This window comes from Callospermophilus lateralis, chromosome 3 (assembly GCF_048772815.1).
Source record: "Callospermophilus lateralis isolate mCalLat2 chromosome 3, mCalLat2.hap1, whole genome shotgun sequence".
Classification (NCBI taxonomy): Eukaryota; Metazoa; Chordata; class Mammalia; order Rodentia; family Sciuridae; genus Callospermophilus; species Callospermophilus lateralis.
Genome location: NC_135307.1, coordinates 189,004,455 through 189,018,754, shown reverse-complemented (window position 1 = coordinate 189,018,754; position 14,300 = coordinate 189,004,455). Strand labels below are relative to the sequence as shown.

At 46.2% G+C, this 14,300-nt stretch overlaps 1 protein-coding gene across 2 annotated transcripts; it reads right to left on the bottom strand.

The window, feature by feature from the left end:
* Positions 1 to 675: 675 nt before the first annotated feature.
* On the bottom strand, positions 676 to 14,042 carry Cyp24a1 (cytochrome P450 family 24 subfamily A member 1). Of its 2 annotated transcripts, XM_076849158.2 has the most exons (11): positions 13,785 to 14,042; positions 13,375 to 13,565; positions 12,100 to 12,193; positions 10,166 to 10,262; positions 7,743 to 7,834; positions 6,957 to 7,068; positions 5,597 to 5,742; positions 2,401 to 2,567; positions 1,569 to 1,647; positions 878 to 1,075; positions 676 to 786 (listed from the first exon to the last, which is right to left on the bottom strand). In XM_076849158.2, exons 1-11 carry the CDS (start codon positions 14,040 to 14,042, stop codon positions 676 to 678), a joined length of 1,545 nt encoding a protein of 514 aa, XP_076705273.2. The 2 variants fall into 2 exon arrangements, with proteins under 2 accessions (XP_076705273.2, XP_076705274.2); XM_076849159.2 differs by lacking the exon at positions 878 to 1,075.
* Positions 14,043 to 14,300: the final 258 nt, after the last annotated feature.

Sequence of the window (14,300 nt, the reverse complement as noted above, 5' to 3'; positions counted from 1 at the left end):
AAATTCTACCAACAACCCACGTAAGCAGGGAATGAATTCTCCCCTGGAACTGCCAGAAAGGAATAGGGCCTTGTGGGCACTTTGATTTTAGCCTAGTCAGAGCCGCATTGGACTTCTGACCCACAGAACTGTAACATGATAAATTTGTGTTCTTTAACCCACTAAATTTTAGTAATTTGTTAGGGCAGCAATAGGAAGGGAATACAATAGCCATTCATTACGGTCCTCTGTGGCTGCCTGCATTTTTCAAGACAGCCTTAAGTAGATGTGGCAGAGATTCCATAGCCCACAGATCCTAAAATATTTGCCAATTGGCCTTTGTTAGAGAAACAGCTGGTCAACCTCTGCTATTCATACATAGAAACTGTTAAGAGCAGCTAGCGTTCGCTGAGCACTTATTTGACACCCAGGTCTGTCTGGGCTAAGATTTTTGTATTCATATCAATTTTCTGCCACAGATACTATTCTGGTCCCCACACTCAAATTTAAAAAAAGGGGGGTGGGGTGGGGAAGGAAACAGAGGGAGAGGGCTAGGGCTTAAGTAACTGCTCCAAATTGCCCTGTGAGTCAGTGGTGGGCAGAACTCAAACCCAAGCCAGACTGACTTCAGGGCTCAGCTTGGTCATTTGCAGCACCTTGCAGAGAGCATGGATGCCCAGATGCTCACCTGAGTTCTTACCGCTGGCGGAATGCAATGGGGAGCTGCCGGCTGGGCACCAGGATACCCAGGTGCAGCATCTCAACAGGCTCCTTGTCTGTGGCCACGATGTCATATTTGCGGACGATCTAGAACACACGTGTACAAAAAAGCAGAATTACCCTTCCCTTCTCCTGCCTGTGGAGTCACATGGCTGCAGAGATCCAGCAAGGAACTTACCCAGCAGAGAGCTAAGTGGAGCTGGAGCTCAGCCAACCGGCGGCCAATGCACATCCTTTTCCCAAGGCCAAATGGAAGATGCGCAAAAGGATTAATCTTTTTCTTCTCCTGAAGCCAACGTTCAGGTCTAAACTGACTTGAATCCTCAAAATTGTCTTCATTGGACCCCAGCACCTGGGTATTCAGCATCAGCACTGTCTAAAAACATGGGGGGGGGGCAGCATTTTAAATAACCAGAAAAGAATGTTTTAATGGCAAAACTTAGAAAAGTGATCATCTTTACACATGTAAAATAGCCCATAAGAAAAAGGATTGCCAAAGAACAATTCATGCTTAAAATGTGCCAAGTAATAAATAGGCACAGAAATTCAGCATTTTTCCTATTCTTGGAACAACCCCATATGGCAGATTCTATTTTCTCCCCATTTTACAGATGAGGAAGTTGAGGGTCACAGATGTTATATGACTCACTCAAGAACACACAGATAAAAGTGGAATTAGATTCAGGTCTCTATTTCCATAGGCATGCTCCCTAATTCTGTGCTACATAAATGCAAATTATAATGCTTCCTGCTATGGATTTCCCCAACAAATGCTGTCTTGGCAAAAAGTTTCAGAGAGATCTGTTGAATGTTTGGAAAGCATATCTTTCAATGTTTTGTAAGGTACAGAATACACAAGTTCTACTTACTCCTTTGGGTAAAACATATTCACCCAGGACTGTTGCCTTGTCAAGAGTCCGAGTTGTAAATGGCACACTTGGGGTAAGCCTGAAAACAGAAAATCAATTGTAAAGGTGGCCACTGACCAAATTCTGTTCAAAATGTCAGTGGGAATGGAGATCAGATTAAGTACATGCTCAAAACTGGGGTAGCCCTTCATAAAGTCCTGTTTTCCCCATATTCATCTCCCCTGTTGCTTTTTCTTGTCATATTGTGTTGGCACAATCCCTAGTGCCAGGCTAACCAGTAACTGCTAACAGTGGTTTTCCTGTCTCATCCCATACTCCACTGTGTAGGTTTTTTTGTGTTTCACCCTGAAGTCTGATGTTTGTTCTAAATTTCTCCCATCTACCATTCTTTTCATAATATTTCCTGCTACTTTGAAGATGTTGTGAGTTTTGTCTTCCAGAAAGTAGGTAAAAAGTAGGTAAAAAGAATTTTCAGAGAACATTTTACATGAGGAGCTCAGAAATGAAGGTGACTGGGTCTTGTTAGTAATAACGTGGTCTCTTGCCAAGGAGTCGCCTCAGGATCTGCAGTCATGCCCTGGTCTTCTTCAGTGTTCAGAGCATCGATTGGTGTGGTCATTCCTTTAAAGGGAGGACTGACATTCAGATTCTAATGGCATTTGCCCTAATGACTTAGGGAATATGTAACAGAAAAGAAATGTGGTCCCAAGACTCTTCTTCCAAGTTTGAGAACTGTTCATAATCATCAAGGGTAGCTACCTATGAGAGGGCTACCTTTGTTAAGTAGTTAAGAGAACAGTATTCCAACATATTTATATTGGCTTATTCATACCTCATAGATTCTTTCAGACAGGCCTTTAAATATGGCATATTCTGCAGATCTCCGGCCCGTGGCGTTTGATTCTCAGGCAACACACTTTGAATTTCCTTAAGAAGTTTTTGTTGCACTTGGGGATTACGGGATAAATTGTAGAGAATCCACATCAAGCTGTTTGCTGTCTGAAACCCAAACAGACACAAACCTGAATTTCTGTAAATAAACTGCCTTAAACTTCTACGAGCTAAACAAAGGTGATGCCTACTGCCTTGCTCTGCAAATATGTTGGTGATTTTTTTCACATGTTCTTATTTGCTGTGCCTTAAACAAACCCAATATTTGGAAAGTCAGATTTATTTTGTGAAACGTATCAATTCAGGATAGCTTATTTGCTGAGGGAATCAAATAGAATCCTTTAAATAACCAGCTGCATCAGGACATTTAGAATATAGTTGGATCCAATAATTGCTTAAACACAGATAAATGTATATCAAACTGGTGGAATGAGAATCAGTTGGTAGATTATATCAGTGCCAACGTGTAGGTTGTAATGATGTTTTATTGTTAGGCAGGATGTTACCCCTGGGGGACACTGGATGAAGGATACAAGGAATGATCTCTATTCTTTTTCTTAGAACCAAATGTGAATCTATGATGATCTTAAAATAAAAAAAGTTTAACTAAAATTGCTTAAGGTAAAAAATAAATTGATGTAAAAATTGAGTAAAGAGAGCAGGTCAGAGATCCTTGAAGTGCTGCTCCTAAGAGGCTTAAATTTCTATTTTTTTTTTTTCAGTGCAAATTCATAAGAAGTGAGTATTTCTGAAACTTTAAAATTCTTTGGGCCACACCCTGAGAAATTACCATGGAAATGAAAAGACATTCTCAAAGTTTCAGCCACATGCAAAGAGCCCTCATAGGGGGATGCCAACAGCAAAGAGGAAATGCTAGCGCTGAGCTGAGGGTACAGGAGGACCTGGTCCCCTTGGCCCATGCTAGGACCTCCTTGGGCACATTGGTGCAACCAGCCATTACAGCTTTTAGCTACATAATAGCCACCACCAGTGGGCACACATGTTTGTTTTTTAGGCCTTAGCTAATTTAAGCTAAATAGTCCCCTAAAAATGGTCACAGTGTCCTTCCCTCCGCAGACTCGAAGACGCTGTCGCCAAGTGCCATCTGCCACTCACTTAGATGAGCAAAGTGCAAGGCAACTCAGAGCCCGTGGCTATTTATTATTTTTGGAAGAAGATGCCTCCAAAGTAGGCTTCTGCATGTCAAAGGACCGGTGGCCTCAGCTGCAAATAAACCCGTGGTGGTGGCATTATTATAAGAGTCCAATTTACAAAACAGGAAGAGGGTGTAGCCACCAAATTAGAGGCACTCAAAGTTTTCTGATTCTCCAAATGCGACTTTCAGAACAGCTGAGACTAAAAAAGAAATGGAGATCGTGTATAACCATATCAGTCAGCTCTTCACCACAAGTGCCAAGTGGAGCTCCCTGAGCCGTGTGAGACCAACTGAGCTTGTTAAGAAAGACGCAGGGGCCGGTTGGAGGGGAAGTGGGCTGGTAAACCTCAAGGGCACAGGCTATCCCGGCTTGACCTCAGGAGGAGACCCATCTCCTTAACTGGACTGCTTCTACTCTCCCTGCACTAAGTTCCTTCTCCACCCACCAGCCAGAGTCCGCTTGTCAAAACAGAAATTGGATAGGTGACTCCTTTGCCTAAAATGTTCCAAGAGCTTCTCCTCATGGGCGTAATAAAACACAAAGGCCTTACCAAGGCTCACAAGGCCTTGCAACCTCCAGTTTCAACTCCTATCACATTTGCTCATTCTCTAGCTTCAACCCTCTTTCCTCCACAGGGCCTTTGCATGTGCTATCCTTCCCTCCCTGAAGTCCTCTTTCACCAGGTTTTCACACAGCTGGATCCTTCCCTTCATTCCAGAATCAACTCTGGTATTATTTCCTCAGAGAGGGACCCCTAGCCCCACTTCCATCTCTCAATATCCTTCTGATGACTTCCTCTGTGGCACATGACACTAATTGAAATGATCGTATCTGTTTGATTGCATGTCTGCTGTCTGTCTTCCCACCAGCATATGAGTTCCCTGAGGCATAGGACTTCGCCTCTGGTTCATGATGGTCTCTCAAGGACCTGCAATGGTCCCTGGCACACAGAAGACCCTCTATAATACCTGGTTTCTTTCTTTGATTCCTTAAGTATTTACTGGCCACCTAGCACACGCCAGGCTCTGTTCTGTACAGGAGTGCACTCAGTCACTGCCCTTATAGAGCTTAACAGTTGAAACAAATAAAAAGGAGTGGGAATTTAGTTCTATCACTCTAAGAAACCTTTTAAGGTTTGCGATTCAATAGGAAAATGAGATACAATGAATTTTTGCCTTTATCAGCCACTTGGGCAGAGGAGAAATGAGAAGGATGTGACCTCTGGATGGAGAAAACCCTCCTCTTTCTGTGCACAAGAAACACTAGGAATAAAGAAAAATGGAAAATCAGCAAGCTGGCTTGCCTTCTAAGACACTTTAAGGTGTGTGCACTGTTGGATTTATGAGGAATATCAATATGCATCATCTCATGATGGCTCGGATATTGACTCAAAGACAACTAAACACACCTACGTGCATTTGCCAGTATTTGCATTTGGAACTAGACTATATGGAGTATCTACTATGAGTATAAACTGTGCTGGATTGAAATAAACATGCTTATTTCAATTAGAATCATGCTGTCTCAAACTAACTATGTCCAAACTTCCAAGTAGGAAAAGCATCATTGGCCTAGAGCATGGTATTTCAATATTTTCGCAATACACATCACCTGCCATAGGCAACACTTTGGAGTAACCTATGCAATGACCTAAAATAATCCCACTTTAAAAATCTAACGTTTCTTGCCAGTACATGAAACTTTACTGCTTCTAAATCCCTGTAGTAGTTTGCGTGTTTGTCATGGTCGTGACCAGATCCTATTCTGATTTCTGTCACTGGAGCAATGACGTCTCCGCCACATGCTTGCAGCTATACCTTTCGTCTCCCTGCACCAGCAAGTGCAAGACTTTGGAGCTTCGCTAAGCTGACGCTCAGTTAATCTTGGTGGAAGGAGTGAGTTGAAAGACTACCTCAAATTCTTGAGGAAAACACCCGCACAGACTGTGCGTTTGGCAGATCAGACCCCAGCCCGCCTTACTGTTTCTACAGCAGCCAGCTGGAGCTCTGTGACGGCCGCGTAGAGTTCCTTCCTAGAAAGCTGACTGTGCTGGTAAATGTCACAGAGGAAATCAGCACCAGGCTGCTGAGAGTATTTCTCCAACCGGCTGTTGACACAGGACTTGACTATTAGAGAAGAGAGAGGGGAAAAAAAAGACAGTTTAATATTAGGATGAGGAAAGAACCCCAGGGAATCTCAGAACAAATCCTTGCAAAATCTGGAGAGTCTTTTCACGTTGAAAATTTGCTAAATAAGCTCGAACTGCCTTCCTGTTAGGCTGGTGAGAATATCTCAATGCCCACACAAGCAAGGTGGCTCAAGATGCCTCGGGAACCTTCTTCAAACTCAGACCCAAATCAGGGGTGGGGGCCTGGAAGTCTGCATTTCTCACAGGTGGCTGTGATGCAGATGCCGCTGTTCTGTGGCCACATTTTGAATAGCAAGAGCTCAGAACCCAGGAGGGATCAGCAGATGAGGAAGTGGGAATCGGGCTCCTATTCAGAATCAGAATTTTGGACCCAATATTACTAAACACATACACACACACACACACACACACACACGCACGGGCATACAAACCCCATACATGAAAATACAGTGCCTGTGCCTGCTGGTAACACTGAAAAACATAAAATACATCTTAGGTACCGGCCTCCCTGCCTTTGATCCAGTGTGCAAGCAGCCCCAGACTGACAGTGACAATGAGCACAGTGACAGGGGTCACAAATGAGCAGAGAGCTGGAATCCTGAAGCCCTTCTGCCCAGCTCCAAACCCTGGTTTTGCCAGCACCTCACACGTAATCTTGGGAAGTGTCTCAGGCACATCAGTTGGAGCTCATAAAGGACCTACCATGGAGGTTAGTTATAAGGATGAAATGTGTGTGCGTGAACCTAGCATCAAATATTCCCTCCATCATGTAGAGGAAATGGCAAACCCTACCCAGTGAGATACTGTGACATGCTAGGTCTTCGTGACCTCAGTGTCAGGCTCAGAATGGCTGCGTGCAGGTAGGTTTTACCAATGTTGCCTCATTTAAGAGACCAGGCAACACAGGATGATGCGGAGACAGCACTTTGGCCAAGCTGCCATGCACAGGGAACCCAGGGGCCTCTGACTCCAAAGCTCTTGCTTTTAGCCGCTTTCAGTTCCCGAAGAAGACTGTAGAAAGCCACCTCTTGCCTTTCCCTGAGATTCATCTAAACTCGTATGTTTGCAAAGCTTAAAGGAATCAGGAGGGGAGACTCCACAGAGAGGTCAAGGTGGTTGACCCAGGAAGACCATTCCAGCCCTTCCGCAGCTGGGGCCTTGTGGGCCCAAAGTGAAGGGCAGCCCTCGTACCTGATTTGAAGATGGTGTCCCAGGCCAGCGTGTGGGCCTGCCAGACCTTGGTGTTGAGGCTCCTGTGCAGCTCGACCGGCGTGACCATCATCCTCCCAAACGTGCTCATCATCTGTGAGAAACAGGAGCACCTCTTCATTCCAAATTCTCCTCCTCCTGGAGGTTGCTCCAAGCCACGCACCCTGTGCCACTCCGAAAGCCGGAATTCAAAGGTGCCCCGCTCTCTCACACCCATCCCAGGCATAGTGCCTACGCCCCACCTCCCGTGGAACATCAAAAGCAATCTTGGGGTGACTTTCCACTGTGTTTTTAATAAAAGGTGCTAGGTCCTATAACCCAATTAAAAAAAAACATATAAAACCGTAACTTTCATATTCACTTCAATTTCAAATAATTTCCTAAGCTCGGCTATTCATTCCAGATCAAATTCTACCGCATCCACACATATCTAAACCATTAAAAAATTTAAAATCTGAAAAATTTCAGGCACTTTAAAAATTTTTTTTCCTTAATTGAACATTAATGGGAATACCAAAAATAGGTATAAGGTCAATTTTTATTTTGCTAAAATGACCTTGCGTAAACAAAGCAATAATGGGTTTAACATGCTTCTGAATGACATGGGCACCTATGACATACTATATTAAAATACATTATCCACATCAAGGTAAATAAGCTAACTTGAAATAAAGCCTTGGCATATGCCACTGTTGGGAGACAGTGCCATGCACATGAACCTTAAGGCCACTCTGTCCTGTGAGCTGAACTCATGCAAGGGCTGCTTACTGTTTTGATGGCCGCAATGAAGTTCAGAGCGTCTTCCCTGGAGTTCTTCTGAAGGAGCCCAAATCTCTTCTCATATAACACGAGGCAGATACCTATTATTTAAAATAATCGTGACTGTTACACAAGCTCAGCCACACTGGCGTTTATGATTAGCTGGCTCTTAAAGACTTGACTCTGTGTCTCATAAAATTATGTCTTTACTAAGAAGAAAAAGAAAAAAATCCAATGACTCAGAAGTCCAAGAACAGTAAGGGAAAGCAAATGGTCTGAGAGAAAGGGCGTAAGCACTCTCATCCCTTTCTAGAAATCGTTTCCAGCACAATGGGCCACCCCCTTAGTCTGGGTCACGAAGGTCACCTGAAGATGCAAGGCAAAGGTGGTGGGTGTCAGGTGCCAGCTCTGCTCTGCCTCCAGCTCAGCTGCGTTGCTGAGCTGTTTATTGGATTCTGCTGCCCCGCATGGCCAAGGGGAGGCCATGGACCAGCTGAGCAGCCAGTACCTGCTAGTCCTGAGCCTGTGCTTTGTTGACTTTTCCCCATTTAATTATTTTATTTAGGCACAGTCTTTTTAAAAATAAAATTTCCAACTCCATTTCAAAAATTTTAGATACAGAAAATTTGTAAGATTAGTATAATCGATACCTATGTCCTCTGAGCTCAGAAGTAGTTACTGTTAACATTTTGCTACAGTGACTTTCTCCTGGGGCCAATGTATACATTAAGTCTCAGTGTGTCTCCATGTGCTGAAAGTAATTTTTGACCTTTTAGGTACTTCAAAATTAAATAATTTAGCAGATATCTCCTAAGAATAAATACATTCTCCCACAATGTCACTAATACCCTGAGAACATTACCCATTCCATAATATACCATGTGCCCATTTTAAAATTTCCCTCATTGTCCTAAATATTGTCTTCTTAACTGTTTTCTTTTATGATCCAGGATCACTACTGTTGCTGCCTGATAGGTGGGTAATCAGCTCTTGATTTACAACCTGGGTCAAGAAGGTGAACGACTGGCCTCAAGTCCTCCAGCTGAGAAGCAGGGTCAGTGCAGAGCCAGGTTTCCAACCACATCTTACTTTCCAAATGAAAGGACAGCCTTTCATTTTGGAGGAGAAGGAGGGGGGAGGGGAAGGGGGAGGGGAGGGGAAGGGGAGGGGGAGGGGGAGCTGGGCCTTCAGCACAGGGCTGCACCTCGAAGCTGAGGGCCTCCTTCCTCCAGGCTTCTCGGGATCCAGGTGTGAATTTTAATCCACCTCCGCCCACTTTTCTTTAGCGGGCAACTAAATGCCTTGGAAAGTCCTCAATCTGGGTACTTCTAGGGGTCAATTTGCCAAACATTCACGTCATGTCTCTCTGACAGTCTTTGCTTTTACTCCTCTTTCCCTTACGCTGTGGACATCTTTCTTGCATCAAGCTTTCTAGGGTGCTGAGACCACAGGTCTGGAACTTGAAAGGCGGTTGATCTGAAGGGGGAGACAGGTCTACAAAAGCCTCTACCTGGGGGATCCCTGCCGAGCCCTCCCTTCAGTGGCCAGAAGGGACTGAAGGGACCGACAACGCCACCCCCTGGGAAAGCCACTCTCCTGTGGCTCCCGGCTGCCCTAGGCTCAGCTCCAACCTCCCGTCCCAGTCCCATCCCTGTCTATAAGACCTCCAGGGCGGCCACTGTCCTCCCCTGTCCTCCCCTGTCCTCCCGCATTCCTCTCCACAGAACACACTACAGCTTCCAGGACGCCTTTCTGTCCCTTCCACGCAGCACTCCTTAGGCTGGAACATGCCTCCTTTCCTCACTTTCCACCTGGTAAATCCCAGCTCTCCATCAGGTCTCAGCTGGAGTGTCACCTCCTGGAGTGTCATCTGACCGAGGCTGGCCTAGGGAGCCCTCATGGCTCTCCCACAGCCCTGACCTTCCTCAGCCCCCCTGCTGCATCCCCGTGGGCAGCGAGCTCATCAAGGCAGGGCTCCCCCTTGAATTCCCAGGCTGAAACTTAAGGAGAGAGTGCATGTCCCCCTCTTTGGGGAAACCTTCCAAGTCTCTCCCTCTGAACCTGACTAGAGGAGCAGATTCTCCCCAGGACCTACTGGCTCTGGTGATCCGGAGCCTCCTCTTCTTCCTGTCTTTTTGGTTTCCACAGCCTCCCCACCCTGCTCAGCACAACTCATTCGCACCAGCATTCTGGAAGTTTCTCAGACACCCTGTGAGTGTGCATGCTTCTGCCTCAGGGCATTTGCACCTCCTGGCTCCATTGTGGGAACACTCACATGCAGATACCCCAGGGACTTGACGTTCCCTTCCTTCAGGATGGGGCTGTCTCCTTACCGGAGAGGACCCCTCCCACCTCTGATTGTCACCGGAGTGAGATTTTATCCCCCAAACCACCTACAACACTAAGCGAGGGAGACTGCAGACACTACTCACTTTCAAAGGACCATTTGTTGAGCTCGCGGTACAGGTCTTCCATGCAGCCTCTTTCATCACAGAGCTCATCAATCCTTCCCATAAAATCAGCCAGCACCTGGAGAGCAACCAGGAGAGACTCGCAGTGAAAGTCATGGAAGGAAACAGGGTTCAAGCTGAGGGTGCTGAAGGGTTTGCTCTATCTGTGTTCTCTGCCCCAGGTGTCTCTGCAAAGCAGCACCAATTACAGGATGGCCTTGGGAAGCTGCCATGCCACACCACCTTGTCCATGGTTATCTCCTGAGCCCTTCCTGAAGCCACCCCAAAGCTTCAGATTCCACTTTTGATCTAAAAGTAATTCTGACAATTTAAGAAAAAAGAAAAAAAAAAAAAGCATTTCTCCTCATCAGAATGAGGCAGGGAATCGGCCTCATGTCCCTGGCAGGGACATCACCTTGAGGACGGTGAGGCTGTGACTGTGCTGAGGTCTGCACTCCACCCTTCCATATCTGGGCAAGAAATTGTCCCTTTTTTTGGTTGGTTGTTTTTGTTGAGTATGTTGAACTTGGAACCAAATCTGCAAATTCTGGATGCAGTGCTCTCCAAATAGGCCAGTGTCCTTGGACAGTCACATAAGCTCTCTGCATGACAGTTTCAAACACCAACATTTTTGGTGACAAATGCCTTATAGTTGATGAGGGCTGTAAAGAACCAACCACTGCCCGGAGCGTGCTCTCAGCTGACCCACAGAGCAAGCCTGGGAGGCGGGAGGCACTGCAGCTACCGAGGCTCTTTAGGGAAGGTAAGTCACTCGCCCACGGACACTTAGCTGATTACTTGCCATGCTTGACCGTGGCAGAAGGTACATGTGACTCTAAAGCCTGCAAATGTAATCAATGGACATGTCTAATGTTCTCACATAGTGTGTTAGAAAGCATTTTGAAATTTTTTTTTACCACTAAAGAATCAAGAAATTTCACATAAATGTATGGATTTTCTACTACTTGTCAAAATAGTAATGATGAGGATTTTATTACAAGGTGACACTGGCTGTGTGTTCCCACGTGGCAGTAATTTGCTAGATCTGTGGCAGTCGTCCATGCATGTGGGCATGCATTCTTCTGTTTGCTGAATTCTTTACGGGACCTGCCTTACTATTCTGTATTAATTACCCAGCTCCTGGAAACTTCTAAGTTTGTAATCTCTCATCTATATGATTCTGTCTGGGTCCAAGTCCAGTTTAAAACAAACATACAAAGGTAACAGTAGTAACAAGAGATTACTTAAAATCCCCTTTGGCCTCCTGTTGGCTAAAGGATATTGTCCAAATACTTTAGCAGGGCATAAAACCATTGTTAAAGCCTCCTGCCTATCTAGTCACTCCAGGGAAAGCCTCGGTCCAGGTGCATTGAATGCTGTTCTCTAAACATAGGGTGTGTCTTCCCATCTCTGCATTTTCAGATTGTTCTCTCTGCTTGAATGCTTTTCTCCAACTTCTTTTTCTTGTAAACTCCTACTTATCCTGCAAAACCCAGCTCAATGTCACTACCTAAGACCTTTACAAGCACTATCTCATTTAATTCTTCCAGCGAACATGTAGGGTAGGAACTGTTACATCCATTATATAGACTGGGAAACTGAGTCTTAGGAAAAGTGACATAGCCACATTCTATAGCCAGAGAGGGAAAGTCTGGAGCTTAGATCCAAGCCTGGTGAGTACCAAAGTCTGTGTTCCTAATGGTTCTCCATTACAGTATTATTTTTAAAGGGTTTGGGGGAGAAAGGAACGAGGATTGGGGAAAAGAAGGACGGAGAGTGAGGTCGAAAAAAAGAGAAGGCTCTGGAATTGTCCAGATTGCATGCTTTTCCCTCTACACTTTAAAGGTATGAACTGAAGCTCCATTTACATCCCTCTGTCCCCAAGAGACCCAGAAAGCCGGCCCCAGGCTTCAAACCTCATTGATTTTGTTGTCCAGCTTCATAATTTCCACTGGTTTCATTAGTTTCTTTTGAAAGGCACTCCGCACCCTCTGCCAGTCTTCTCCTTCCCTGGGAGAGGAGCAGGATTATATTTAGAGCCAATAAAAAGAAGGGAATTGTAGAAATAACTCCAGGTACAACTTCATGAACCATGAAAGCAAATGAACCTTGAGAATTATGCCAAGAAATATGTACCACATGTTAGCATTAGAATATTCGGCGCTGGTTTGACTATAGGATAAAACAGAAACCTTTCCTCCCAGCCCAAGACTGTATCAGGAAGGTGAAGGCCAGATGAGTTGGGCTCAGGGCTTTGGGTATGCCCTTCTGGACCTAGGGCTGGGAGGCTGAGGGCCTCGATTTTCACCAATAAGAGCCAACTCCATGGATGTACCTTAGCCAGCAACTTGGGTTTGTTTGGAAAAAAAAAAAAAATCTGTTTTCAACTCATCAGCTTGTACATAATAACCAGAGAAAACCCCCCTCAAATTTAGAATTTTGCCATTGCCTCCAAATGATAGCTTCTAGTCAGAGAGACACTGGAGTTGTGAAAAGTCCATACACCTTATAAACTTGCCCCAAGGCGGACCACATAGCCTGTGAAGCCCCATGTCTTAACAAGGTTTCCAATGCCAGTTGTATCTTGAAAAACACAGCTTCTAGGTATTACATATGGGGTTAAAGAAAAGTGCTACTTGTTAAATGTCCACAGTTAAAAAACCAGAGGAACCACATCATACTGTGGCTTTTATTTCTTTAGAATGTGACCTTGGCACCTGTCCTTATCCACCCTTGCAGAGACATAGCTCTTAACCCCAGATCCTTTCCAGAAAAGAACACTGTGGGAAAAAAAGAGGATGATTTCCAGCTTTTGAGTTTATGGGGTGGGGGGGTGGTGGTGGTGGTGGTGGAGGAGGACATCAGGGAATTTTAAGGGGTTCTTTTGTTTGTAAATTATTTGTCTGGCACACTGACTTCAGAGCCTTATTTTCTGGAACAGTCTGAACACCAGAATTCGTGTGACATTGCTTTTGAGGGAAGGCTGACCTGCAGGAGAGCAAGTACTCTCTGCTGCCTCTTCCCTGGACCCATTCTATTTACCGGCGCAGGATTGCACTTCCTGTAGGGGCTTTGGTTTTGTCCGGCATGAGAAATACATCACTCCAGGGAACTCTTCAACTCCCGCCCCTTCCCAACTTCCAGGCACTTCAGACCAAACCACCTGTCTGCGTTCTGCGCACTGGACTTACAAGATCAGCAGTCCGTAGCCCTCCTTGCGGTAGTCGCGATAGGCCTTCCATGGCTTGATCTCCAGCCGCTGGGGATACGCGCTCTCGGTGCGGTACAGCGCTTCCAAGAGGCACGGGGAGCCCAGGTGCACTGAATCGAAGGAACCCAGCTTCATCCGAAAAATTTTGCCATACTTCTTGTGGTACTCTACCTGCAGCGGGCAGAGCGAAACTTTGGAGTAAGCGCGCATCCTCCGCAATCCCAGGAACGCTGATGACTCCTGCAGCTAAACCAGTGCACCAATGCACCTGAGCGCACCGAGCGCACCGTGCGCTCCTGGCCTTGCGCCTTACAGAAGGGTTGAAGCGATACTGGGAGAACAGGGCAGGGCAGGGAGCAAAAGGGATTTGGGGCATGACAAAATATTTACCAGAGTGTCATGCTGTTTCTTCAGGCCCCCTTTCCAAAGAATCTCCAGCAGACTGCCCAGCAGTGGCCAGTTGGTGGGACCCGGCAGGGTGTCCGCGTTCTGCGTCTCACCACGTGGCATCAGCGGACAGAGGGGCACCTCTCGAGGTGGACCGGGCGCACACGCCCTAGATGTCATGCGTCTGGGGGGCTGCCCCAGGTTGCGCAGCCCCTGCTCGAAGGCGACAAGGGAGCGGCTCATTCCAATGAGGGAGCTCATGGCAGTAGCGGAGACGTGGGGCAAGGGAGGACCCAGCACTGGGGAGCGCAAGGCTAAGAGTTGTTAGCGGGATCTGGGGGCTTGACGATTCTGGGAAATTCAGGGCCAGCCGATTGACAGAGGAGGGTAGAGGAGGATCAGGGAGCAGAAGGGACCTTGGAGAGAATGCAAATGCAGCAGCCTCCGGTTGCAGCTGCCAGGGTAGCGCTGGCGGCAGGGGCTGGAGGAGCGCTGCCGGGGTTTGGTGGCTCTTGGAAG

Excerpts from the sequence above, each read along its gene's own strand:
- Cyp24a1 (XM_076849158.2), bottom strand. The coding sequence starts at position 14,042 with ATGAGCTCCCTCATTGGAATGAGCCGCTCCCTTGTCGCCTTCGAGCAG. Across the intron at positions 10,263-12,099 it reads TGGACAACAAAATCAATGAG|GTGCTGGCTGATTTTATGGG; the intron begins GTTTGAAGCCTG and ends GTTGCTCTCCAG. Across the intron at positions 1,076-1,568 it reads AATATGTTTTACCCAAAGGA|ACAGTGCTGATGCTGAATAC; the intron begins GTAAGTAGAACT and ends CCATGTTTTTAG.